We start from the raw sequence: 23,719 nt of genomic DNA, 5'->3' as shown, positions 1-23,719 counted from the left end.
CGGGGTCGGCCCGGCCGCGGGATGTCGGGCTGCGCGGCGCGGCGGTACGTGGCGGCGGCGCTGGGCCGGTGTCGGGCCCGCGGGCCGCCGCTCTGGGAACCGACACCCCCCCGCGGGCCGCGGACACTGAGCGTGGGGGCGGCTGCGGCCCTTCCGCCGCTGCTGCTGCCGCCGCGGCGGCACCTCTCGTCGCGGTGAGGCCTGCGGCGGGGGAGGGCGTGTGGGCGGGGGGGCTGCGCCCGGGGGGGGGGGTTTGGGGGTGGTGAGGGCAGGGTTGTGGTGAGGGATAGCAGGTGTCAGGGGGTTGGGGGAGGCAGGTGGTGGTGGGGTGTTTGGGGATGGGGGTGTGGGACCCTGGAGGGGGGGGTTGGGGGTGAGGTGAGGGGTTTTGGGGGTGGGATGAGGGGCTCTGAGGGGTGTTTGGGGGTGGGATGAGGAGAGGGGATTTGAGGGGACGTTTGGGGGTGAGGTGTGGGGCTCTGAGTGGTGTTTGGGGTGAGGTGAGGGGCTCAGGGGTGTTTGGAAGGGTGTGGGGGTTCTGAAGTGGTGTTTGGGGGGTGTGGGGATTGGGGGACTGTTGGGTCATTGAGGGAAGTCTGGAAAAGTTGGGGGGCTGTTGAGGTGGCTGGGGCAAGGATGCGGGAGAGGGGGGTTTGGGTTAAAGGGGCACCTGGGCAGGGGTTGTGCAGGGCAGGTGGGAAAGGAGAGACAGGCAAAGGGGTGGGAGACAGCCTAGCGCATAGTGGGGCTCTTGTGGGGGATGCGTGGTACCTGAGGGAGGTACAAGGTGGGGAGCTGTGCCTGGCCAGTGCCAAGGACTCAGGTGCTGTGTGCCCCCTGGCCCAGAGGCTGATTCAGCTCCTGCACATCCACCAAACTACTTCTCTGCTTCTAGAAACCGTCCAGAGGGCAAAGTGCTGGAGACCGTAGGGGTGTTTGAGGCACCAAAGCAGCACGGCAAATACGAGACGGGACAGGTAAGTGGTTCTGGGGAGCAGAGCTGATCCTGCAGGCTTGTTTCGCAGAGATCGGGTGGCTGAGTGATTTACCCGTAAGGAGGCTGCTGTGCTGTAGAAGGCCAAAAGTTTCACAGTTCAGTGCTCCTTGTCTCTGCTGTGTCTGCAGTTTGTCAGTCATCTGACAGTAGCAAGTTGATAAGAATCTGCAGCATGACACAAACGTTCCTACAATGTCATTTGCTCCGCTGGTTTTATTTTAGGATTTTCTCCCTGTAGGAGCGAAAGAGACAATAACTGAATCTGAGAAATAGCAACTAAACTTGTCGCTTTTGTGCGTGTGACTCGCCGATCTGTTTCTGCGTTGCTGAGCGGTCTCTCCCATGCTGGTCTCCTTTCTGCGGTTCTGCCATTCTATTACTTTATTACTGGTTTAGGCGTTCACTTTTATGCAGTAGAGATGACAGGAATTTCTTCTCTCATCCCCGACTGTTTATGTTCCCTCTTTGTTTCTGCTCTGAGTTTGCACAGTGGTGATTCTCCCTGTGTTCCCATCCCACGCATTCATAGTCTTTGTAAATGTTTCTAGTTTTACCTCAGTTAGCAGATTTTTTAAATACTATCAGAAAAGGGCTTTTGGCTTCATGTTTTCTGTTGTATCTAAGTTGATTAAAGCTTGCTGTGCATTCAAATGCAATTATTTGTACCTTTCAGCTGTTTCTTCACAGTGTGTTTGGCTATCGAGGAATAGTCCTGTTTCCCTGGCAAGCCAGGCTTTATGATCGAGATGTGGCTTCTCCTGTCACAGAAAAGTAAGGATTTCTACATTTTGTAGCAAGTTTCATGGTTAGGGTAGACAAGTCTTTTTAAGGAGGACAATGGTATGGGTCTCTTGCATGAATGTGAACTAGAAGAGAGGTGCTTAAAGAAGAGAAGTTGCTTGAGTATTAATTTTGTGTTAATTAGAGACAGGATGGAAGTATGAAGGATGAGAGAGTGTGTGTGTGAAGGAAATAAAAACAAAGCAAAACAAAAAAACAACAAGCACACCATTCTCCTGGCATTCTTCGTGATAAAAAACCCCCTTGTGTAGCTTTTTGAGTTAGGTCTAGGCTCCCGTGTTAAAAAAGCAGGCTGCTGCTTCTTTTGTAGATTGCCAGTAAGCTGGATTTTTCAGCTGCCCCTCCAGTTTCAACCTACCAGGCCAAGTTCATCCTTCTTGTGGACTGAGTCACGGTTTGCCTCTCTCCCCTTTTCCACCCATTTTCCCCCTGGCCTGCGTTGGAGGTGTGCCGGGTGATTGTCCATGTGGAGTCAGGGAGGAATGAGGAGTAAGCAGAGAGAGAATCAGAGGGCGGTAGAAATACCCACCCCAAACAGGAGACTGGACTGAACAGGAAGAACTTCCGAGTTGTCCAAAAGCAGAGCTGTTGTGCCCATGACAAACACCATTGATTTTCATCTCAGCTCATCTGTTGTGCTGTGGGGTGGCTGACATGAGTTTAATTTGGATGATTACAGACCGTGAAATGTATTTTTTTAAAAATCATTGTTTGAGTGTGCTTGGTCCTGGTGATGACAGTTTGCTGCCATTCCGTGCTTGAGCTCAGTGCTCTGCTCTTCTTTTCAGAAGCGAGAATGCAGCAGGCCATGGTTCCAAAGAGGTCAAAGGCAAAACGCATACTTACTATCAGGTGCTAATAGATGCCCGGGATTGTCCACATATAGTAAGTAACCAATAATCTTGGTATTGAAACTCAAATATCTTCTCCTATATGAATGCTTCAGATGGATAGGCGCTGAAAGAAAATGGCTTTGGTGGCTAACTTGATTGTTTAGAATTTTAGGAGAAATTTGTTCAAGTCATATTTTCCCCGAGAAAGATAATCTGGAATGTCATATGACTGTTTTCTGGGACATGTTTCCCCTTTCCAGCACTCCCTTCCTCATCCTGTTGGCATTCCGACTCTGTTGCACACAGGTCATTATGAATGGGGGCTGCAGCCCTGAAAAAGCTCTGCAGCTGTTTGAGTGGCGAGTTAGTCAAGAGGAGTTAAATGGAGAGATGTTCTGAGGTGAATTGGTTAAATAAAATAAACATTACACACCTTAGAAACCACAATAGTAAACTGAAATGTGGCTGGAAACTGGCCCACAGCAATCCACACAGAAAGATATAAACCTCCCTTTTTCTCAGTCCCAGAGATCACAGACGGAAGCAGTGACGTTCCTGGCAAATCACGATGACAGCAGGGCCCTCTATGCCATACCAGGTGAGTAAAAATACACCTTCAGCCTCTGTGGAGGTATGGACTGTCATGAGGTGAGGTCAGAGGAGTCACTGACAGTCAGCATGTGCCGGTGAAGCGGCAGTACCTACAGGAGATTCCTGTAGTGGATCCGTCTGCGGTTTAGGGCCCTGCTAGAAAGAACAGAGTGACTAAAGCACCTGAAGCCCTTTTGGGTAGATGGAAGTTGGGCAGACTCTGAGCTCTTGAGACGTAGATCCCGTACGCATACTCTGTTGCATATAGGCTATTGTATTTTATTACCGGGGCAGCTAGATCTCTTCCTGTCCTGTGCATTTCCTGCTCAAAGTCGTTTTGTGGCAGCACAGTCACTTTCCAGGCAGCATTTATGAGGGTTATTACTGGCCTGTTTCCTCTGTTCTTGCTTGCAATCATGGTAAGAGCTATGGCTTCTGCTGCCAAAGTCCTTTTCTTAACATCTTAGTAGCGTGATCTATTTCCCTGCCGGGAGACTTCTGAGCTGCTCTTTGATGGGGAAGTTCAATGGCTTTTGGGGTTTCTTTTTCAGGTTTAGATTACGTAAGCCATGAAGATATCCTTCCCTACAGCTCCACTGATCAAGTGCCCATCCAGCATGAGCTCTTTGAGAGGTTCCTCATGTACGACCAAACAAAAGGTAATTTCTGGCTTCAGAGGGAAGTCTTCAGAGCCAGATGCTGGAGGTATTTTATGACAAGTACCCAGAACCCATCATCTTGGATCTGGTGTAAAAATCTTCGTTTGGAGTTTGTTACATTAAAGCCTCCTTCAAATATTTTTTGTAATTATGTGGAAGGAGTTGCTTTGAGGGGAAAGCACTCCAGTTACGGTATGCCTCTCATAAACTCTCATCTTTTGCTCCCCACAGTTCCACCTTTTGTAGCGAGGGATACGCTGTGTGCATGGCAGGAGAAGAACCACCCCTGGCTAGAGCTCTCCGATGTGCACCGAGAAACCACAGAGAACATCCGCGTCACAGTCATCCCTTTCTATATGGGCATGAGGGTAGGTCTGTGTTGCACGTCGGTGTGTTAGTTTTGTGATTTCTCTAACTGGTGTATTTTTTCTAAGACCAGTTTACTGGCTGAAGGTACCTTCTGCTTACTGGAGAAAGGCCTTTTTAATTGCAGTTTCATTGTTGTTATGTTCAGCGGAATGTGAAACTGTTTTGTCATATATTTTTGGAGAATAGCTCCTGCAACTTGGCTTTTGCTTGTTATTTGTAGGATGGGAAATAAACCTCTACTATTCTTACTAACCTTACTGTGTTAGTAAGATATTTAGGAAGGCTTGTGAATTGGTCCTTTACTGCCTCAGTCACAGATGGGCGTGTGCATAAGGTGTCACCGAGGCCATCTGTCCTGTAATGACAGACATACCCTGCCTGCTGGTGAGGTGCTGTGGGTGTCGACCCCTGTTTCCTGGCTCTAATGCGGGTTAGAGGGTTTGGCTAAAGCCTTCTGGATTTACCTGACAACCGTGTGCTCTTTATAGTGTAAGAACTTCACGTGGACCATCTGAAATAATGAGGCTCCAATAGACTTCTGAGTGGGAGGGCTGGGAATTACCGCAGCAGTTTGATTTCCGAGTCTGGACAAGCACAGCTTCTGGGGAGCCTGCGCCGTGGCAGGTGGATGTTTTGGTGTGGATTTGCAACTTCTGTGGAGCTCAACTGATGTTTGTCCTAACCTTGTCAGAAAAACAGGTGCCTGAAGGCAAGGAAACGGGTGTTTCTAGATCTGTAGAAAGTGCGTAATTAACATGGAGATCAACCCTCCGTAGTCACAAGATCCTTGCAAATCTCCCACCTCATGATTACATGTCTAGAGCAGAGCCAGTGCCAGGCGGTAACTGATGGACTGCTTCGGAGAGCAGCTGTCTTTGTGCTCATGTGAGTTGTCCGCGTCAATCTGGCATGGAGTGAGAGCCCCTGTGCTTGTGCTGTGCTGACAGCTGAAGAGGTTTTGGCGCTGAGCGTTGAAGGGCAGCTGCTAAAGTCTTTTGTTTCTCTTGACAGGAAGCCCAGAATTCCCATGTCTACTGGGTAAGTGCCTTTTGTTTCACGAAGCAGCTAAAGGGAAGGAGTTTATTTGCCGTGGCATCATTGTTGTGTGATAAGCTCTGAGGGAGAGTAGCCCTTGCCTGGCAACTGTTTCCCAGTATCGGCTATGGGTTATCAACTGCTTGCAGCTGATTCCAGTTCTTGATAACAGTCTTTCTTCTGTCCAGTGGCGCTACTGTATTCGCCTGGAGAACCTTGACAGCGAAGTGGTACAACTCCGAGAACGGCACTGGAGGATATTTAGCTTGTCTGGCACCTTGGAAACGGTCAGGGGCCGCGGCGTTGTAGGAAGGGTAAGTATCCTGTGGTTTCTTTTGGGAAGCGCAGCCCTTTGCTGGAGTCCTCTCGCTTGAATTGATTTGCCTGGAAATAGCTTAGTGGCGGTAGAAATAGATGGAATAGGAAACTGGCAATGAAGACAATCACGTGAGCTTTTTGTTTGTTGTTAGTACGCGTGAACTGAAACTTCACACTGAGTATTAGAGAATGATCCTAAATGACTGGTAATGGGAAAACCAGAATAGTACGTGATTCTGGCACTACTCACTGAGCGAGTTGTTTGCTATGTAACTGGTAGCGATGCTCAGCTGTGGATCGCTCTGTTTTTCTTCTTGCTGTATAAATTCTCAGTTGATGCCTGTCTGTGGAGAAACGTTAAGATCCGTTGCTGATGCAGAGTGCTCTCTTCTTGTCTTCTCAGGAGCCAGTTTTATCCAAAGAACAGCCGGCATTTCAGTACAGCAGTCACGTCTCCCTGCAGGCATCCAGTGGTCACATGTGGTAAGAAGCAGTTATTACCGCAGTAGCGGTTCAGATATAGGACCCCACAGCGCTGAGCTGGGACGCAGTTTGCAGTCTGGAGTTATGGCTGAAAAGTGGGTGGAAGTGGACTGGACCGGACATAATTGATAGTTAACATTTTTATGAGCTTCTCTATAGCAGTATCCCAGTTAGTGCTAAGAAGATCTGTTGATTCTCTGCACCGAGAGAGGTTCCAGGCTAATTTATCCTCTTCCTCTGGTCAGTGCTAGACTGGATTTGGAAAGACACAAAGCACTTCTCTGTCATCTTCTGCTGTACTCAGGTGCAAGTCCTTGGTGCAAGAGGCAAGGCTTCGTGCTGGTGTTTCCCTAGGCAGCAGGGATGTGTAGACGGATATCCTCTCTCTTTGGAGAGGACTTGGCTTTGATTCTGTCCCCGAGTAAAGCTTTGCAGTTCTGTGTCCGTAAGGAATTGGTGCGTGGGGTTGTTCCCAGATAAGGCCTTCAGTCTAAGTGGTGTTCAGGGTCCCGTCCTCTGTAAGTGCAGGTAGGAAAGTGCTCAGCTGAGTTGTTCTTTTCCTGTGCTTCAGGGTTAAAGCAGATTCCCTCTGCGGAAACACCATTTCAGGTGGATTAGCACATTTAGTGTCTCCTGTCTGTGGACAAGAAATGCACAGCCACCTCTTGCCTTGTGTACGACAGGTCTCTCTGGCTTGCATTTTTTAAGTAGATCTGTTTCAGAGTTAAGCTGCCTTGGAACTGCCTTTGAGTTGGGAAAAGCAAGAGAGTAGGTCTTTGCCTATTGGATACGCCCTTGTTTGCCACGTTAAGCATTTTGAATTGCCTGAGTGCATGCCCTGGGGAGTAAAACCAGATTGTTTAGTAGTTTTTCCCTCTCTGCCATGCATCCTGAAGAAAAGGAGACAAAGGTTCTGCAGCTTGGCTTGACTTCTCGTGTTTGATTGCATCCCCTCCTTCATGAGAACCTGTTAGTTTATCTCCATGATCCTCTTGCCCATGTCATGTTCTGCTGTACTGTCATCTGTAGTTCAGGGCAACAAACAAATTCTTTGTTTGTACAAGGACAGGCAGATTCAGTTCTGAAATGCAAAGCAGAAGCTATTCCAAATTACATCTGTGAAGGGATTTCATATTGTTGCAGGCTTCATACCCAGTGGAGTTTCTGCCAAGAAATACGAATCTGAATTTACGTGTAATCAGTGTGTAAAAATAGCTCAGATGGTTGTGTCTCCTGTGGGGTGGGAGTTAGGTAAACACTGCCACAGATGCGTGGAGTGCGCTTACCTCCTGGAGGCTCCAATTATGACATCTTTGTTCAGGAAATGTATATTAGAGATGTGATGTAAACTGCCGAGGAGTCTTCCAGTAAATGAGTCATCTTGGCAAGCAGATGTCCTTGCTGCTGAACCGATGTACTGCTGCTGGACCGGCTTAGCAAATGCAGCCACAGAGTCCCTGCGCAGGATATGGAAGAGCTCATGACTTGCCTTCTTGCTGATGATTCCTAGCTGTGTTTGTCCCTGGCCTCAGCGTGATCTCTGCCGTTATTTTGCAGGGGTACTTTTCGATTTGAGAGGCCTGATGGTTCCCACTTTGATGTCCGAATCCCACCCTTTTCTCTGGAAAGCAACAAAGACGAGAAGACCCCCCCCTCCGGCCTTCACTGGTAGAGCAGACCGAGTGCCGAGACCCACAGAGACCTGTGTGTGTTGTAGATCTTTGCCTCCCCATTATGCTGCAGCCAAGAACACGGAGCTTTTAAACATTTTAAACCATTTTCTGTTTTAACTGTTGTCTAACGGGGAGGCTTTTTTGAACTTTAATACTGGCTCTCTCAGGCTGCTTGTAAACATAAGCTGTGTTACAGTTAACCCTCCCCTTTGTGGCACCTGCTGGGGTTGGAGCTGGGGAACGTAGATCTGTGGTGCCGCAGAAGACTTGGCCCCCTCAGCAGGCCTGGACCCTTTCCAATGTGTTGTGAATTCTCTGCAATGTGAGGTTTCTCCAATAAACTGGCCCTTCCAGTTGCAACCAGTCTTCCTTTATAAACCAGGGCCTAGGCTTTGCATCCAGCCTGCCCTGGCTTGTTGCTTCCCCCTCGCCCATGGGCAAAGCGGAGCCGGCCGAGACTTCTTGTCGCTTCAGGAGGCAGCAGTGAGGTGTTTTAGGGAGCAGGAACAGGAGCTCGGCCTTCCTGCAATGCAGCTGCTTTCTGGGATGTAGCCAGCACGTGGCGGAACAGCCTGTGAGCTCCAATCCTCATTGCACAGCTCGTTTAGGCTGTGCGCTGGAGCGATGCGAAGCCCGTTTTCTCGGAGAAGAGAGCTCAGAGCAGGGAAGGGGGATCGGCAGGTGACTCTGAGCAGGCTGCCGTGGCGTCTTGTGCGTGTAGAGCACCGTGCAGTACGTTGTGATCTTATAGGAGAGCTGAAGGGGGCCCTCCCCGTGCAAGGTCTTGCCTCGCTGCAGGGATGTGCATCCCAGCTGCTGGGGGGTACTTCCTCGCTCGTGCTGCGGCTGCAACCATATTTCCTTGGTAGTTTCTGCTTTGGCGGGAAGAGCTTGTTTTAACCTGCAGTGCTGTTGGCCACAGCGAGGTAGTGCTTGGCTTTCTGCTCCTGCTTGCTTGGCGGATTGGGATGGGTTTTTTTGGTAGTCTGTGCGGAGAGTCCTGCAGAACCACGCATGTCAGTGAAACAGCTGTGAGCTTATGATGTATGGATTTGGGGGAATTTTGCTTTTACATGCGAAGGACCCAGTCCATACTGCACAATCAGGCATTAGCTCTTTTTACAAGCCGGAGCAGCTCTCGGCAGCTCTGAGGATTGCAGAGATCTGGAGAGACATCGGCCCCCTTGGCGGCAGGACCCTTCTGGCTGCGTTTCCAGACTTCTGGGTGACTTGCAGGGGCAGAGGTAGTTGGCTTTGTGATAGCAACCCTAGGCAGAAAGTTTCAAACCTTGCTCCTTTCCCTAGTCTTGCTTAAATGACAAGGTATAACTAACTGACGGGACCGTTGTTTTTCTTGATTTAGAAGTATCCTAGTTATCTCCTCTTCCCCCGAGTCCTCTCTGAGCAGCCTCTTCACGTTTGACTGCGCAAGGCAGTGCTGTGGCAGCGCTATGGGCTGTCTCAGCCTTTGGAAACGACAGTGGGAGAGACTCATGCTGTCCTGCAGCCAGAAGATACCAGCATAAAGAGACTTAATTACTCTGCTTTAACAGTGTTCTCTGTCAGCAGTCTCTTAATTTTGTCTTCCTTCATGTCAGGTAGGACATGCAGTCTACTTTGCTCTTAAGAGTTTGAGAGGCTTAGACAGCCAGCCTGCTTTTAGGGGTAGAAAAGGATCTGTAAAGGACAGCCCACAGTAACAACCCCACGTTGCTGCTGTCATACCGATTTCTTCTCAGGAGGAAAAGTGTGGGGGGGTGACTCCTCGAGTTCAGAGGACGCAGGGTCCTGCAGGAACTTGCTTTTCCCCTCCCATGCAGTTGCTTAATCCAGATGGGAGTAGCAGCTGCCCTGCCTCACTCTTGCGTTACCCACTTTAGCTTTACTGGCAATTGCAACACCGCTGTAAATGTTTAACCCTGTTGCTCGCCTGCCCGTCTTGCTGGGGTGCTGTGGACTTAACGTTTCTAGTAACAAGCGGAGAGAGTTATTTTCCTGAGTGACTGCGTGGGCCTGGGGGCAGGGGTGTGTGACGTGATGCGCCACCGGGCAGGGTACGGCTGGGCCCAGGAACAGCCGTTCTGGGCTGGATAATGATTGGCGAGAACCGAGGTGACCAGCGCTGCCAGTAACAAACGGGGCTGGAATGTTTCTGCTCCATCAGCCTTTGTGGAGGCCGGGGGCAGAAGGGGGGCCCCGTACCGGGCTCGGGGCTGGCTTTTGCTCAACTGCTGCTTCCCACAAGGCTGTTTCCAGAGCCCTCTCTCCGCGGGCGGGCTGCCTTCCTCTCTTGTGTAAATACCTGTACAAAGAACCAATTAATAAAGCGCTGAAGGAACGACTGGTCGCTCCTGCCTCTCATTGCCCACCCCGCCGCGGCGCTCCCTGCACCCAGCCTCCCTCCCTGCCCCGGCCCCGCAGCGCAGCTCTCCCGCCCTCCCCGGGGGCCGGGCCCGCCGCTCCTCCCTCTGGGCGGGTAAGTTGGCCCTGGGCTCCGCCATCCCCTCCCCTAAGGCCGCCATCTTAGCTTGTGCGTGGCCTTGCGTGCGTAGCCGCGCCGGAAGTGACGCGCCGGAAGCGCTGAGGAGGCAGCGGCGGCGAGGAGGCAGCATGGTGGCGGCGGGCGCCCACCGGCCCGGGCCGCTGAAGCAGCAGAACAAAGCGCACAAGGGCGGGAAGCACAGCGGGGCGTCGCAGCGCCGTGCTGGAGGTGAGGCGGGACGGGCCTCGCCGCCTTCCCCCGCGCCGGCCCTGCGCGCAGCGGCCCGCCTGACCGCTCTCTCCCCGCAGGCCGCCTCTCCGTCAAGGCCCAGCCCCGCCGGCGGCTCCGCGACCTCAGCAGGGTGGACCGGCGGCACCAGGCGCTGCAGCTCCGCCGGCAGCGCAAGGAGGCGGTGAGGGCTCTGGGGGAACCGGGATGGTTCGGGTGTTTGCGAGGGGGGAGCGGGAATGGGGCCGGTGCGGGTCTCGGTGTGGGTGCGTGTCTGCGAGGACGAACCATTTTGGGTCTTTGCGGGGGGAGTCAAGAGCCGGGCCAGGGAGAAGAAGGGCTGCCTGGGTCTTTTCAGTCTGGGGCAAGCGGAACGTTACTGGGCTGAGTGGGTTCGGGTTGAGCTGCGGAGGGATCTGGTCTTGATCTGGTGGGCGGGATAGGAGCTGGGTTGGGACTGGGGCTCACGTTCTGGAGTTGTGCCTGCAGGTGCTGGCAGAGAAGCGGAGCTTGGGAAGCAGGGATGGGCCCCCGCACCTCGTGGTTCTGGTGCCGCTGCACAGCAGGGCTGCAGCCCACAACACCCTCCGCTTGCTACAGAGCCAGGACTCAGCGGTTGTCCGCGTGGATGAGGGGAGAGCTGGTGGCTTTGCAGTCCTCTGTCCCCGACTCAAGCAGCGCTGGCGCTTCGTGACAGCACAGGCAGGTGAGGAAATGCCATTGTCGGTGTGGTTCTTGGCTCTGTACCCCTGGCAGCCTCAGTAATGGAGGTGTTTTGTGTGCAGGGGACCTTCATGCTGTCTTAGACCTAGCAAAGGTCGCTGACTCCCTCCTGTTCATCCTGGATCCTGCAGATGGCTGGGACAGCGCAGGGGAGTACTGCCTCTCCTGCCTCTTCGCACAGGGGCTCCCCAGTTACGGTGAGCGAGTGAGAAACATTAAGGGCTTTTAGTGGGACATAGGTCAAGGGGGTGCTTGATGGAGATTTGCTGTTGCAGTAATCAAAAACTCTATATGTTAATAGGTGATCATAGGTCTTTGACTGCTCTGTTTCTGAGCATAGATCAGTTGGGCGAATGCCATTGTCACGCTCCCTTGTTGTGTTATTACCCTGGTAGGGGAGTGTTGGGGATAAAAGGAGTGTTCTAGGTTTAGACCTCTGTGTGCATGGTGGTGCTTAGCGTTGTAATGGTCATTCAGGTGAGCAGAGCAAAGGGATTCGGATACTTTCCTGCTAAGTTCCGTTCCTGGGTCCTTATCTCCATAGTGTCATTTTGTCTCAAAATCTTACCTCTAAAGACAGGTTTTTGTATCCCAATTGTTCTTTTGAATGAGTGAAACTGCCTTTGTAACTTGTGGCATGAATCTATTGTTCGGTTATTTGGGTTGCTGATATCTGAGTTTGTGTTAATGCTTGGTAAAAGGTGTATAGGAAGGTTTACCATCTGATCCTGAACTCTGTTCTATGCGCTGCCTGGTAGCTCTTGCTGTCCCAGGGGGCACTGACTTGCCACCTAAGAAGCGGATAGATGCCAGGAAGAAACTGGCCAAAGCCATTGAGAAGCGCTTTCCGGAGGCCAAACTCTTCCCCCTGAACACGGAGCAGGAGTCCTCGCTGCTGCTGAGGCACCTCGCCACCCAGAAGCAGCGGCATCTCGCTTTTCGGGACAGACGGGCTCACCTGCTCGCCTACGCTGCTGAGTTTGTACCCGGTCAGGAGAGCGACCTGGTTGGGACCTTGAAAGTGTCTGGCTTTGTCCGGGGACAGACCCTCGACGTGAACAGCCTGGTGCATATTGTGGGGCATGGAGACTTCCAGATGAGCCAGGTGGATGCCCCCCCCGACCCCCTCTCCTTGAACCCCCGAGTGGTTAAAGGACAGAAGAGGAGTCAGGACATGGAGATACAGGTGTGTGGGAGGTCAGGGCTTTGCTGGTCCCGATAGAACACAATGTTTCTAAACTTTCCTCAGGAAAATACAACTGGGTGTACGTGCTCAAGGGGGGATAAAGGGAGTTTTATCAGTAGAGCTAGTAGGGCTGTGTTCTGCCACTGAGCTGAGATTCCTTGTACGTGGCATGTAACGAATGTTATGTTACAGCATAATGAATGTGATACTGAAAGGAGTTTCACTTCAGACTGTTCGCTAGCTTGAGTTACGTGCATTTACAGCTGGAAACTCTGCTCTTGCCCTTCAGGATGACTCTGTAAATGGTATCGATGAGATGGAGGAAGACGTTAAGGTCCTGATGAAGGCAGATCCAAACAAGCAGGAGTCTTTGCAGTCAGAAGTGGTTCCTGATCCTATGGAAGGGGAGCAGACGTGGCCTACCGAAGAAGAACTGCAAGAGGCAGAGGGTGAGTAGTAGCAATACTTCTGTACCTTTTCCTCATCCCTGTTAAGAGGGTTGTTAGAAACCCTCTGTCACCGGGATGGCTGTGAAGAAATATGCTAGTTGGGAGCCCAGGACTTCCATTCCTAGTCCCATCACCTGAGTAGTGGGTTGAGTGGTTTGCCTGGCAGTTAGCAGGGTTACATTTTAGCTGCCTTTGCTGGACCCCCACAAATTCTGTGCTGGAAAACCGATTCTGGTCTAGAGCTGATCTTGGCTCTCCTGGTATAAATGTTGCTGATGGAAAGGAGAATTGTTCCTGTATTAACTCTTGGTGGGAAATCCTACAGCTTCTCTGAAGGCAAACAGGAAGGTGGTAAAGGTCCCCAAAGGCACATCCAAATACCAGGCTGCCTGGATTGTGGATGATGAAGAGGAGGGCAGTCAAGAAGATGATGATGATGGAGATGAAGATGAAGATGATGACGTCGATGATGATATGATGGAAGAGGCAGTTTCCCAGGTGATTCCAAGAGCTCATACTGCAGGTGACCTCCATGGTGTTATTGCATATCTTAGGGCAATCCTGTCCTCCTGGCTTGCTCCATGCAAGGGCACAACAAAGAGCCAGGACTCGCCTGGATTTCCATTGTTAAATCTCTATCATGTTGCTTCTTTGGCCTGTTAGGTACTGAAATGAGGCACTGTGGTGTAACTCGGCTCATGATTCACACAGTGCGAGTGCACGGAGGGTTTGCAGTGCTGCATGGACATCGACAGAGCACGTGTGCTCACAGCCTCTGTGTTGTCCTCTGTGGCAGGAGGGGGAAAGCAGCGAGGAGGGAGAGGAACGCGCAGAGGAGGAATGTGAGACCATGACTGTTTCCGAGTGCTTGCGGGATGACCAGTACGATGAGAAGATGGAGGAAGATGAAGAGATGCTGGAGAGATACAAACAGGAGAGAATGGATGAAATGTTTCCGGATGAGGTGGACACGCCACGTGATGTACCTGCAAGAGTCCGGTAAGAAACAGGATGCTTTGCTGGGAGAGGTGCTGGAAGGTGCCCTTCTGTCTAGTTTGGTGAGATAGGACAGGAAGCCTATGATGTCTTAGCCATGGTGTCTGAACCTGGCTGAAGGACTCTTCTGAAGACACATCTTTAGGCTCTGAGGCTTCCAGGGTGTAATAAACAGCCAGATCCCTTAAACAGAAATGGCACTTACTTTATTATAGGGACAAAGTCAGTAAAGCAAAAGCACAGCGCTGGGTGCATGACTCAAGTCAGAGGCACACCAGCTAATACTTCACCCACCTCTTATATACATTCAATATTGCATACGTATTCACTATTTCAGGCAGAGTAATTGTTTATGATGATTGATTATCATTAGTCCCTTTTCTCTTCTATTTGTGCGTTTCCTTCTGGCAATTGTTTCTGAGGATCGATGATCTTCAGTTCCCTTTTCCCATGCACCTGTTTCCTTCTGGTAGGATCAGCTCCCTTTTCCCATGCATCTGTTTCCTTATGGTAGGATCGATTATCATCAACTCCCTTCTCCTATGCATCTGTTTCCTTCTGTTAATCATTTGTGGGGTCTTTTGGAGAAGTTCTCTTTTGTTTCTCTCGGATGTTTTTCTTCATAGCTGCTGTTAGTTGTTATCTTTGAGGTTTCTCATGTTTCCTAATTTACTACAGGTTAGTTATCTTTATAAGTCAAATATTTATAGCCTTGTTATTATGGCGAAAGCCAACAATACCTTCACTATTTTTCACAAGGGGAAGAACTATTTGGGGGGCAGTGGATGTCCTGGGCAGCTCCGGGTGGCAAGGAGAGCTGGGTCCTGACCCGGGAGAGGGAGGAGGGTGGTAGAGCCCTGATGCAAGGTTTTTTGGGGACTTGGCTGTTGTTTCTAGTTCTCTTTGCCCTAAGATCTCTTCTGAGAGCTAACGTTTGCTTTGCTCCCTTTGCCCTCTCTGAAGGCCTGAGTCCCTGCGGACCACAGAAGGTGCTGAACACACACCTCGATTGGTGAAGTAGTTTGTCTTTTCTGTTATCTGTCCTTTAGGTTCCAGAAGTACAGGGGGCTGAAGAGCTTCCGGACTTCTCCATGGGACCCCAAAGAGAATCTCCCAAGGGATTATGCCAGGATTTTCCAGTTCCAGAAGTTCTCCCAAACCAGAAAGCGCCTCTTCCGGCAAATAGAGAAAGAAGAGACTGAAGGAGCCTCGGTAGCGCCCTCTTCTCTTGTTGATCTCTTCCCTTACTGTGTTCCCTTGCTCCTGGTAGGAAAGACTTGTCAGGGAGGTGGCGGGGTGGATCTTTTCGGCCAGCTGGTTCTTAGCGTGAAGACATGAGTTCAGATAAAATTGTTCTCCTGGATTCCCTCTCTAACTCAGGCACATGTTACTTCTGACACTTTTCTGTTGAGAGAAATATTTATAACCGATCCTCTCCTGGCAGGTTGGCTGGTACGTTACACTTCATGTCTGCAATGTCCCTGTCTCAGTGATGGAGAGCTTCAAAGAAGGGAAGCCCCTAGTCCTGTTCTCGCTGCTTCCCCATGAACAAAAGGTGACTAAGTATGGCCCTGCTGATATTTTGTAGGTGTGCAGCTCCTTGTCTGATTCCCTCAGGCTGTGTGGGTTGGAAGGGTTCTGGCTGCAGAGGGTTTGGGCTGAAATCTCCCCACGTTGCTCGCATTTCAAAGTAGGACCTTCCCGTTGGTCAGAGCAGGCTGAAGCTGCCAGGGGTGTTCAGGCTAGAGTGTCTGAGCCTGGCTGAGGTGTCTGCACTGGTGATCAGCAGTCTTCAGGGAAGCCATCGTCAAGGGCTTTGTCCCTGCTGCTGTGTCCTACTGCTTTCTGCTCTGGGCACCATTTGCCAGCCCTGCTGTCGGCCAGCCCCTCACAGTGCTGCCTCTCTTGCAGATGTCCGTGTTGAATTTCCTGGTGCGGCGGCATCCAAGCAACAGTGAGCCAGTGAGGGCAAAGGAGGAGCTCATCTTTCACTGTGGGTTCAGGCGCTTCCGAGCATCCCCCCTGTTCTCCCAGCACACCTCAGGTTTGTGGGGGACCGGTGGGGTGGGCACAGGTGTGCCGGGAGGTTGGGCTGGGGTTTCTAGGGCAGGAAGCCTGTGATGTCTTAGCCGTGGTGTCTGAACCTGGCTGAAGGACTCTTCTGAAGACTCATTCCTAGGCTCTGAGGCTTCCGGGGGAGGCACTAAATAGTTGGGAGTGGAAGGGCTTGGGCAAGGTGGCTCACTGGTCCAGGCAAGGCGGTGGCAGGTTCCACACAGTGATCTGGTAGCTCAGAGGATCACCGTCATTCCCAGATAGTCCGTGCCAGCAGAGGAGGGGTGTTTGTCACCTGTTTTCCTAAAGCGCAAGAGCCTGTTTGCCAGGGAAGAATGGGGTCAATGGGGTTTCCCAGGGCTCCGAGGACTGCTGTTGGTCTGAACCTGATCATTGCTGTTCTGTCCTAGCTGATAAGCACAAGCTGGAGCGTTTCCTGCGCCTGGATGCTGCCCTGGTGGTGACCGTTTACGCTCCCATCACTTTCCCTCCTGCCTCAGTGCTTCTTTTTAAACAGAGAAGTAACGGTAAGTTGGTATGTGCTGAGGAGGTAGTGTCTGGGAAACAAAACATTAGCAAGCCTTCCCTATACCGCACTTACAAGTGCATCTGTCTACAAAGTATGACTTGAAAAAGCTGTCCCCTTCATGCTGTTTGAGAAGATTAATGCATTTCCATCCCCAATATCACCTTTGTCTGTCCCTGCTGTGGGACTACTCTGGGCCTGGAACCATTTGGGGAAGGGGGTTGTGGTGGGGCAGGAGGTGATGGAGACACCTTCTGTGTCACTGCCCCAGCGCATTAGTGACTCTGCCTTGCAGGAATGCACGACCTCATTGCCACGGGTTCTCTGCTTTCTGTGGACCCGGACAGAATCGTCATCAAGCGGCTAGTGCTCAGTGGCCACCCCTTCAAGATCTTTAGCAAGACGGCTGTCGTGCGATACATGTTCTTTAACAGAGGTACAGCCTGTCTCTGTGGTGGGAGGAGGGGATGCGGAAGCAGAACTCCTGCCCTTGGGAGAGTGGTTGTGTTGGTGCAGCAAAGTCTGATTCTTACCTGCCTTTTGTGTTTTGCTCTCCAGAGGATGTGATGTGGTTTAAGCCAGTGGAGCTGAGGACAAAGTGGGGTCGTAGAGGACACATCAAGGAGCCATTAGGTAGATTTGGTTCTTTTATCTCTTGTCATGCTGGGCAGGATGTGGTCCTCCTGGGCAGAAGAGACAGCTAATGGCCTCTTCTGCTTTCTGCCTAGGGACCCATGGTCACATGAAGTGTCACTTTGATGGACAGCTAAAGTCCCAGGACACGGTGCTGCTGAACCTCTACAAGCGTGTTTTTCCTAAATGGACTTTTGACCCCCATGTTCCGGAGCCCGTGCCGTGGGTGAGGAGCGAGAGTGTGCTGCCGGTGCAGGAGGTGGAAATGGATTAAGTCTCCAGCGTGGCTAATGCAGTTTGTGCCTTAGCTCCCCGGATGCTGTTCTCAGCCCGTGCACAGCGAGGACAGCACTGATGTCTCGGACGTATTACTGCTGGGGTCTGTACAGGAGCGGCTGTCTCACCAGCTGCTGCTCAGGTACCAGCTACAGCTATTTATCTTAATGGAAAAGGTTTTAAAAAAAACATCTAAGTGCCTGTGTCTTGGTGGTGGCCGGCTGTGGAGGCCAAATGGGGAGGCTGTGTGCACCCGTTCTCATGTGAACCCCCTGGCCCACTGGGGCTGGTGTTTTTCCCTCGAGCCCTGCCATAGTGGTGGGGATTTTGCTGTCTCAAGGACAGGAGTTTGCTGGAAGTTATTGGTGACGCTGAGAAAGAAAGGCGAAGTAGCAGCTGGGGAGAGTGACTGAGCGCAGCTCACTGGAGGCCTGTCCCGCAGGAGGGTGGCTGGGGAGGGGAGAACAGGCAGCGCTTTGCTTCCAGGCCCCCCCAGTAGCAACCCTTTGCTTTGGAACCAAGTGGCTCTGTGCTGTAGAAACCAACGCCAGCTTCCCTTATCCCTTCCACAAAAACTTTCAAACATTTGGGGTTGTTTATCTGTTTTTAGTAGCGCACAAACCAGACTGTAAAAATTCAGAGTGAGGTTTCCGCCACTTGAGACGTGGCTCCGTTCTCATTCTGCTTTCCCAGGGAGGTCTGTGAGCCAGGTCAGGGAGCTCAGGTCCACGTTTCCCCCGCACAGCACGATGCAAACGTTCTCCACGTCCCGGGGGACTGCCTGGAACCGCTCCGAGAGCACGGCCGCCACTCCCACACCCGCTGTTGGCTCGATCAGCAGCTTCATCCTTTCCCACACCAGCCGCGTTGCTCGCTGTCGGGACAGAGCAGCAGCTGTCATCCCAGCAGCAAGTACAGGCTGCTCCAGGGCTGCGGAGGGCACTGTGTGCGCACAGCTCTCTGCAGCGCTCTGGGAAGGGAGAGCAGAGCTTCCGCCAGCCCTTTCCAGCTGGAAACAGTGTGGGTGTCGCACAGCTGTGGTGGTGCGCAGGGGCTTGTGCTGCCCTGGGAGAGCGGAGGGGTGAGAGCGGAGGGGCAGAGCGTGGATGGAGGCAGCTGCCTGCTGGCAGCGACCGTGAGAAGGGAGCCGGGAGCGTTTACCTTGATTTCTTCCTCCGAGACTGTCAGGACGTCATCAACCAAATCCCTGATGATGGGCCACGTGTTTGGTCCGATGCTGGTTTTAACTGCGTCTGCGATGGTGTCCGGCGGGTGAAGGTTGGGGGTCAGTTCCCCTCTTACCTTGGACTGGTAACAGTCGTCTGCATTGCACGGCTCGGCAGCGAACACTTTCACGTCTGGTCTCAAAGCCTGCACAGAGCAGGAGGAGCCGTTTGGTTTAAATTAGTGTGTGCCTGTCCGCTGTTGCTGCGTGTGCAGGGGGCTAATTACACCATGCTGCTGCCCTGCAGACCCCAGGCACCCGGAGATTTCCCTCCGTTTCTAAAGAGAAAAGCTGCTGCCTGTCTCTGGGAGGCCTGCCCTTCCCGGGGGAGATGCAGCCATCGCTTCCCGGATAAGCTGTTGCTTACCTTGATGGCAACTGCTATTCCTGCAATCATTCCTCCTCCTCCGACGGGAACCACCACTGCGTTTACCTCGGGTGCCTGTGCAGAAAGGAAGCGTGAGTGCTTCTGGCACCTCGGGTACCCCCTTTTTGCTGTGCCCCCGCCTGCGAGGAGCAGAGCCCCGAGTTGGGGCCAGGCTGTACGTTTACCTGCTCCAGGACCTCCAGGGCGATGGTGCCTTGCCCCGCGATCACCGCCGGCTCCTGGTTGGGGTGCACCATGACTCCTCCTGTCTCCTGGACTATGCGAGCTGCTGTCTCAGCTCTGGACTAAGGGAAAGAGTGCAGATGGTGTCTCAGTCTGGCTGGGCCCTGTCGCTGGCTGATCTCGATGCGCCTTACCTTGTCACTGGGCTCACAGGGCACCAGCGTGGCACCGTAGGCACGGATGGCATCTTGCTTACAGCGCGGGGCTGTCCGGGGCACCACGACGTAGGCAGGAATCCCTGTATGGCAAAAGAGGAGGCAAATCCAACAGCCAAAAAGCCGCAAGCAGCCCATGCTCAGGTGAGGGACACCCCTGCTTATCTCCATGGGGACAGAGCTGGGCAGCTGGAGCTGCCTCTGCCCAGGAACCAGCTCTGCAGTTACCCCTGTGCCTGCTGCCCGGCTGCTCTCTGGGACGGAGTCGGAGCTTGGGGTACGCATTACCTTCTTCCTGAGCTGCACAAGCGAGCGCCTGGCCGTGATTTCCACTGCTGTGTGTCACGACAGCCCGGGGCAGCCCCTTTCCAGTCTGCTGGCTTTCCTCCACCAGGCTCCTGACCGCATTGAGGGCGCCACGGATCTGGAAGGAGAGAGCAACACCTTCAGTGCCGCTGCCCGGGAGCCGTGCTGGGCTCTGTGGACAGGTAGGGAATATCACAGAATCATCATGGAATGGTTTGGTTTGGAAGGGACCTTGAAGACCACCCAGGGCCACCCCCCACCAGCCCAGGTTGCTCCAAGCCCCGTCCAACCTGGCCTTGAACCCCTCCAGGGATGGGGCAGCCACAGCTTCTCTGGGCAACCTGGGCCAGTGCCTCACCACCCTCCAAGGGTGGCAGAAGCCATGTCTGCAGCGAGGGCTGGTGGGTGCTGGCGGAAAGCGAGTTTCTCGTTTGCAAGAAGCGCCCTTTGCCCCAGGGGGTTGGGGGGGAGCGTTCAGTGCCGCCGTCCCTGCACACCTTGAAGGAGCCAGTCCTCTGGAAGAGCTCGCACTTGAAGAGCAGCCTCCGGCCGGCTAGGCCATCCAGGCCCCGGCTGGTGAGCAGCGGCGTGCGGTGCAGCCGCCCGCCCAGCCGCCGCTCCGCCGCCCGCACCTCGCCCAGCGCCGCCATGTGCGCGGCCCTGCGCGGCCGGGCCAACGCGCACGCGCGCCGCGGCCCGTGTTGGTATGTTTTTGGCCCTGCGCGGCCGCCGTCCGCCCGTCCCGCCCCGCGGCGCAGGGAAGATGGCGGAGGGGCTGGAGCGCGTCCGCGTCTCGGCCGCCGAACTGCGGGACATGGTGGCGGCTCAGGCCCGCGCCGGGAGGGGTGAGGGGGGAGCGGGGAGCGGCGAGGCGGTGGTGGGAGCTGGGGGCCGAGGGGGGTGCTGCTGGTGCTTGGGCCTTTCTCCCCAACTCCCCTCGGCGGCACCTGCCCGGGGGCGGGCCGGGCCCCCCGGCGGGGGCCGCCGCGTCGCCCCGGACACGGTTGTCGCCGGGGTGAGAGCACACAAACACGGGGAACGGGGGTCGCCCGGGGAGGGCAGAGGCGGCTGGCGCGGCTTTGCCCCGGAGTCGGGTCGGTCTGTGCCCCCTCCCCGAGACCCCCTTGCCGCCGGCGGGACCCGGCCCCGGGTCGCGGTGGCCTCCTTGGGCGGTGCGGGCCGGGGCGAGGGACTGGCGGGAGGGTAAAGTTGGGGAAATACAGCGTGTAACAGCCCGGCTTGGTGAAATATCTAATTATGTATCGCCCAGGCTGTGCTTTCTGACGAGTTTTTGCGTAAATCCAGTTACAGAAAGGAGCAGAGAAACGTTATTGGGTTGTAAGCAAGGGGGGAAAAAACGCATTGTTGACTTAAAATGGCCTGTTGGTAGAGCAGGGGGCTGTCGGGGAAGGCTCCTCCCGCACCAAGAGCGGGCAGGCAGCCGCTGCTGAAACCTGTAACGCTAAAACTTTTCGTCTGGTACTTGCATAAGAGTGTTCAAGTCACGCGTTGTGCTTTCTCTGTCACTTTCTCAGCTTGCTGGCTCTTTGAGGCAAAACGGTTGCGGGATGTATTTTGGAAGTGAGTCAGGCCAAGGATTTGAGCAGCTTTGTTATACTTTCTCATTTCCTACTTGTGCTCTGTCATTTCCTGTAAAGCCGGTCAGAGAATTTCAGATCTGTTCTCTTGGACCTGCCCTGAGGGTATTAGGCTTTTTGCCCTTACTTGATATTTCTCCTTGAATATTTGATGTGATTCTTTTTTTTTTTTTTTTTTTTGTTGCTGGCTGGTTTGTGGTGTAATTTTCTTCTCTCCCTTTTTCCCCAGAAAACATGAAAGAAGCGAAGGAGCCGAGGCATCGCAAAGACAACAGACGCCCAGACCTGGAGATTTACAAGCCTGGCCTCTCCCGGCTGAGGAGCAAACTCGTGCCACCAAAGCATGACGCCTCAGAGAAGGAGAGGAGCAGAGCTGAGGAGGAGAGTGCCAGCGACAAGGGCCCTTCGCGAGGAGAGGCTCCGGTCGTGGAGGATTTCAGCAAAGGTGACAGCTCTAAGCAGAATGGTCCTTCGCAGGAAAATGAAGAGACGGAGACTAAAGGTGGTCTTCAGAGCCAGGAGAACTTGTCCAAGCAGCCTGCTCCAGATGAGTGGTGTCCCAAGACCACCAGGAAAACCAAGAAGCCGGACCTGCAGATCTACCAACCTGGGAAACGCCTGCATTCAGCTGCTAAAGAACCGGCCCTACGGTCAGCTACCGAGGAAGTCACCAGTAAGATGGAGCAGCTGAAAGTCGAGAGAGATGAAAAGACTGAGAAAGGCGCTGGAAAAGACAATAACAGGAAAATCAAATCAAGCAAGGAGGATAGAGAGGGAAGCCAGGCAGGGGAAGGAATGAAAGCCGCCTCAAGGGGAGAAAAAGGAAGAAGACTAGAGCGAAGCGACAGGATAAGGAGAACAGGCGATGAGGTGATGCAGGGGAAGCTGGGCTCTACCAAACGCTACTCCCGCTCTGACAAGCGGCGGAGCCGATACCGCACCTGCAGCACAAGCTCAGCTGGAAGCAACAACAGCGTAGACGGAGCCCCACTCGTGGACGGGGTGGAGAGGCGGCAGGAGCGTGCCAGAGAAAGAATACGTCCTAGGAAGCAGCTCTCTGCATCTTCCACTGACTCCTTGGATGATGACAGAATTGATGAGGCAGAAGCATATGTCTCCGGCAGGAATTCAGACAAGAAAACGCGTTCAGAGCAGAGTCGAGCTTCTAGGAGTGAGAGTGAATGGAGCAGCAATGGCAGGGAAGTCAAGGGGCCGTTTCGAGTCACATTTGACAGCAAGACTATGAACAGAGATGTCAGTCTGACAGATACAGATAAAAAAAAGCCCTTGAAGGCGTTTGTTAGTTGCAATGACTCAGAGACTTCGGAGGCGAGGAGCCAGAGCAGAGAGCCCCAAGGGAGGGGCCGTGGGATTCTGTTCCTGCCTGCCAACACAGACCTCTCTGCCAGCACCGCGGGCTCCCCCGAACCCAGTCACCCTGGGCCCAGACTCCTGCTCGGCGGGGCTGGGAGTAAAGGCCCCCGAAGCAGGGGCCGAGGTGGCACTGCTCGCAGGCTGTGGGACCCGAACAACCCGGACCAAAAACCCGCCCTGAAGAGCCAGACCGCTCAGCTTCATTTCTTAGACACGGACGATGAAGTGAGCCCCACCTCCTGGGGGGAAGCCCGCCAGGCCCAGACGTCCTACTATAAGTTCCAAAATTCCGACAACCCTTACTATTACCCTCGAGCCTCCGGTCAAGGCCCCCAGTATCCTTACGGTGGGTACTCCCTGCAGTATCCTATGGGTCCAAGCAACGGTGTGTACCCGGGAGCCTATTATCCTGGGTACCCCGGCCAGGCGGGGCAGTACTTGTGCGGCCCACTCCCCCCGACTCCTCTGAGTCCTGAAATGGAGCAACAGATGCGGAACATGCAGCAGCAGGAGCTCGGCAAACTCCTCCGCGAGGCTGGGAACCAGGAGCAGCAGCTCAGCAATCTGCTTTCCAGAGACCGCATCAGCCCGGAGGGGCTGGAGAAGATGGCCCAGCTGAGGTTTGTGGCTGGGCTGTAGAGGGGTGTGTGACCAAGTCATTTCCAGGGTGAACTGCCACCAGAACTGTTCTCCGGAGAATGGTGTCTCCTTGGGGATCTGGTATACTGGAGGCGTCGATGTCTCGGAGACTGGGAGATGGGGCAGTGGCTCGCTAGCTTTTGATGTGCTGGGACTGTTTGTCATGTACCAATGGTGTGTGGGTATTGGAAGGAAACTGTGGGTGGAGATATCATTTGCCTGGGCTGGCAGCTAAGCCAGGGCTTCTTGTGGTTGTGGAATGCCTTGCCTGCGTTGCAGGGATGTGAGGGAGCAGGATGAGCACCCGCTGCAGCGCTTGGGTCGTTCTTGCTCTTGCTGGAGCCGGTCTCTCTCAGTTACAGTGCTCTCATGTGCTTTCAGTATTTGCTGGCGGACTTCTGCTTTCTTACCTGTCCTCCGTTATCTGCTGTCTGATTTGCATTGCGGGCTTCAGGGGCGGCGACTGTCGGCTTGTGCTTGTGAAGTGTTGCATGAGTTC

At 53.5% G+C, this 23,719-nt stretch overlaps 4 protein-coding genes and 2 non-coding genes across 8 annotated transcripts in view; 5 read left to right on the top strand and 1 right to left on the bottom strand.

The window, feature by feature from the left end:
• Nucleotides 1–21: 21 nt before the first annotated feature.
• On the top strand, nucleotides 22–10,100 carry POLDIP2 (DNA polymerase delta interacting protein 2). Its single transcript, XM_074594673.1, has 11 exons — nucleotides 22–194; nucleotides 896–977; nucleotides 1,671–1,768; nucleotides 2,587–2,683; nucleotides 3,154–3,229; nucleotides 3,774–3,881; nucleotides 4,113–4,249; nucleotides 5,262–5,288; nucleotides 5,474–5,599; nucleotides 6,007–6,086; nucleotides 7,644–10,100. Exons 1-11 carry the CDS (start codon nucleotides 22–24, stop codon nucleotides 7,756–7,758), a joined length of 1,119 nt encoding a protein of 372 aa, XP_074450774.1. The 3' UTR covers nucleotides 7,759–10,100.
• Nucleotides 10,101–10,230: 130 nt separating this feature from the next.
• On the top strand, nucleotides 10,231–17,512 carry TSR1 (TSR1 ribosome maturation factor). The gene is made up of 15 exons (XM_074594667.1): nucleotides 10,231–10,469; nucleotides 10,550–10,653; nucleotides 10,959–11,175; nucleotides 11,255–11,389; nucleotides 11,951–12,378; nucleotides 12,668–12,827; nucleotides 13,153–13,325; nucleotides 13,624–13,826; nucleotides 14,873–15,035; nucleotides 15,268–15,378; nucleotides 15,735–15,867; nucleotides 16,289–16,405; nucleotides 16,700–16,840; nucleotides 16,963–17,037; nucleotides 17,133–17,512. Exons 1-15 carry the CDS (start codon nucleotides 10,370–10,372, stop codon nucleotides 17,309–17,311), a joined length of 2,439 nt encoding a protein of 812 aa, XP_074450768.1. The 5' UTR covers nucleotides 10,231–10,369; the 3' UTR covers nucleotides 17,312–17,512.
• LOC141746953 (small nucleolar RNA SNORD91 family) lies at nucleotides 13,896–13,988 on the top strand. The gene has a single exon (XR_012588556.1). It is a non-coding gene; the product is annotated as a small nucleolar RNA SNORD91 family (small nucleolar RNA).
• Nucleotides 15,930–16,022, top strand: LOC141746954 (small nucleolar RNA SNORD91 family). The gene has a single exon (XR_012588557.1). It is a non-coding gene; the product is annotated as a small nucleolar RNA SNORD91 family (small nucleolar RNA).
• A 389-nt stretch (nucleotides 17,513–17,901) lies between the features above and the next one.
• SRR (serine racemase) lies at nucleotides 17,902–20,278 on the bottom strand. Its single transcript, XM_074594665.1, has 7 exons — nucleotides 20,107–20,278; nucleotides 19,592–19,727; nucleotides 19,283–19,386; nucleotides 19,091–19,210; nucleotides 18,906–18,980; nucleotides 18,475–18,684; nucleotides 17,902–18,187 (listed from the first exon to the last, which is right to left on the bottom strand). Exons 1-7 carry the CDS (start codon nucleotides 20,257–20,259, stop codon nucleotides 17,990–17,992), a joined length of 996 nt encoding a protein of 331 aa, XP_074450766.1. The 5' UTR covers nucleotides 20,260–20,278; the 3' UTR covers nucleotides 17,902–17,989.
• Nucleotides 20,279–20,358: 80 nt separating this feature from the next.
• SMG6 (SMG6 nonsense mediated mRNA decay factor) overlaps nucleotides 20,359–23,719 on the top strand; it is a 117,561-nt gene continuing 114,200 nt past the window's right edge. For all 3 annotated transcript variants that reach the window (XM_074593602.1, XM_074593601.1, XM_074593604.1), the window contains exons 1-2: nucleotides 20,359–20,454; nucleotides 21,437–23,201. In XM_074593602.1, the coding sequence (XP_074449703.1) occupies nucleotides 20,373–20,454; nucleotides 21,437–23,201 (1,847 nt within the window). In that variant the 5' untranslated portion in view covers nucleotides 20,359–20,372. The remainder of the gene's footprint in view (nucleotides 20,455–21,436; nucleotides 23,202–23,719) is intronic.

The sequence above is a fragment of the Larus michahellis genome, chromosome 7 (assembly GCF_964199755.1).
Source record: "Larus michahellis chromosome 7, bLarMic1.1, whole genome shotgun sequence".
Taxonomy (NCBI): domain Eukaryota; kingdom Metazoa; phylum Chordata; class Aves; order Charadriiformes; family Laridae; genus Larus; species Larus michahellis.
The sequence above is the reverse complement of the archived record's forward strand: the minus strand, read 5'-3'. Positions and strand labels throughout refer to the sequence as shown.

Bases quoted from the DNA above. Each gene is read 5' to 3' on its own strand.
- SRR (XM_074594665.1), bottom strand. From the start codon at position 20,259: ATGGCGGCGCTGGGCGAGGTGCGGGCGGCGGAGCGGCGGCTGGGCGGG. The intron at 18,981-19,090 runs GTAAACGTACAG...CTTTCTGCACAG, and splicing joins CCCTGGAGGTCCTGGAGCAG to GCACCCGAGGTAAACGCAGT. The intron at 18,685-18,905 runs GTAAGCAACAGC...TGCTCTGTGCAG, and splicing joins GAATAGCAGTTGCCATCAAG to GCTTTGAGACCAGACGTGAA.
- POLDIP2 (XM_074594673.1), top strand. From the start codon at position 22: ATGTCGGGCTGCGCGGCGCGGCGGTACGTGGCGGCGGCGCTGGGCCGG. The intron at 3,230-3,773 runs GTGAGTAAAAAT...TTTCTTTTTCAG, and splicing joins GGCCCTCTATGCCATACCAG to GTTTAGATTACGTAAGCCAT. The intron at 4,250-5,261 runs GTAGGTCTGTGT...TTCTCTTGACAG, and splicing joins CTTTCTATATGGGCATGAGG to GAAGCCCAGAATTCCCATGT.
- TSR1 (XM_074594667.1), top strand. From the start codon at position 10,370: ATGGTGGCGGCGGGCGCCCACCGGCCCGGGCCGCTGAAGCAGCAGAAC. The intron at 10,654-10,958 runs GTGAGGGCTCTG...TTGTGCCTGCAG, and splicing joins GCCGGCAGCGCAAGGAGGCG to GTGCTGGCAGAGAAGCGGAG. The intron at 11,176-11,254 runs GTGAGGAAATGC...TTTTGTGTGCAG, and splicing joins CTTCGTGACAGCACAGGCAG to GGGACCTTCATGCTGTCTTA.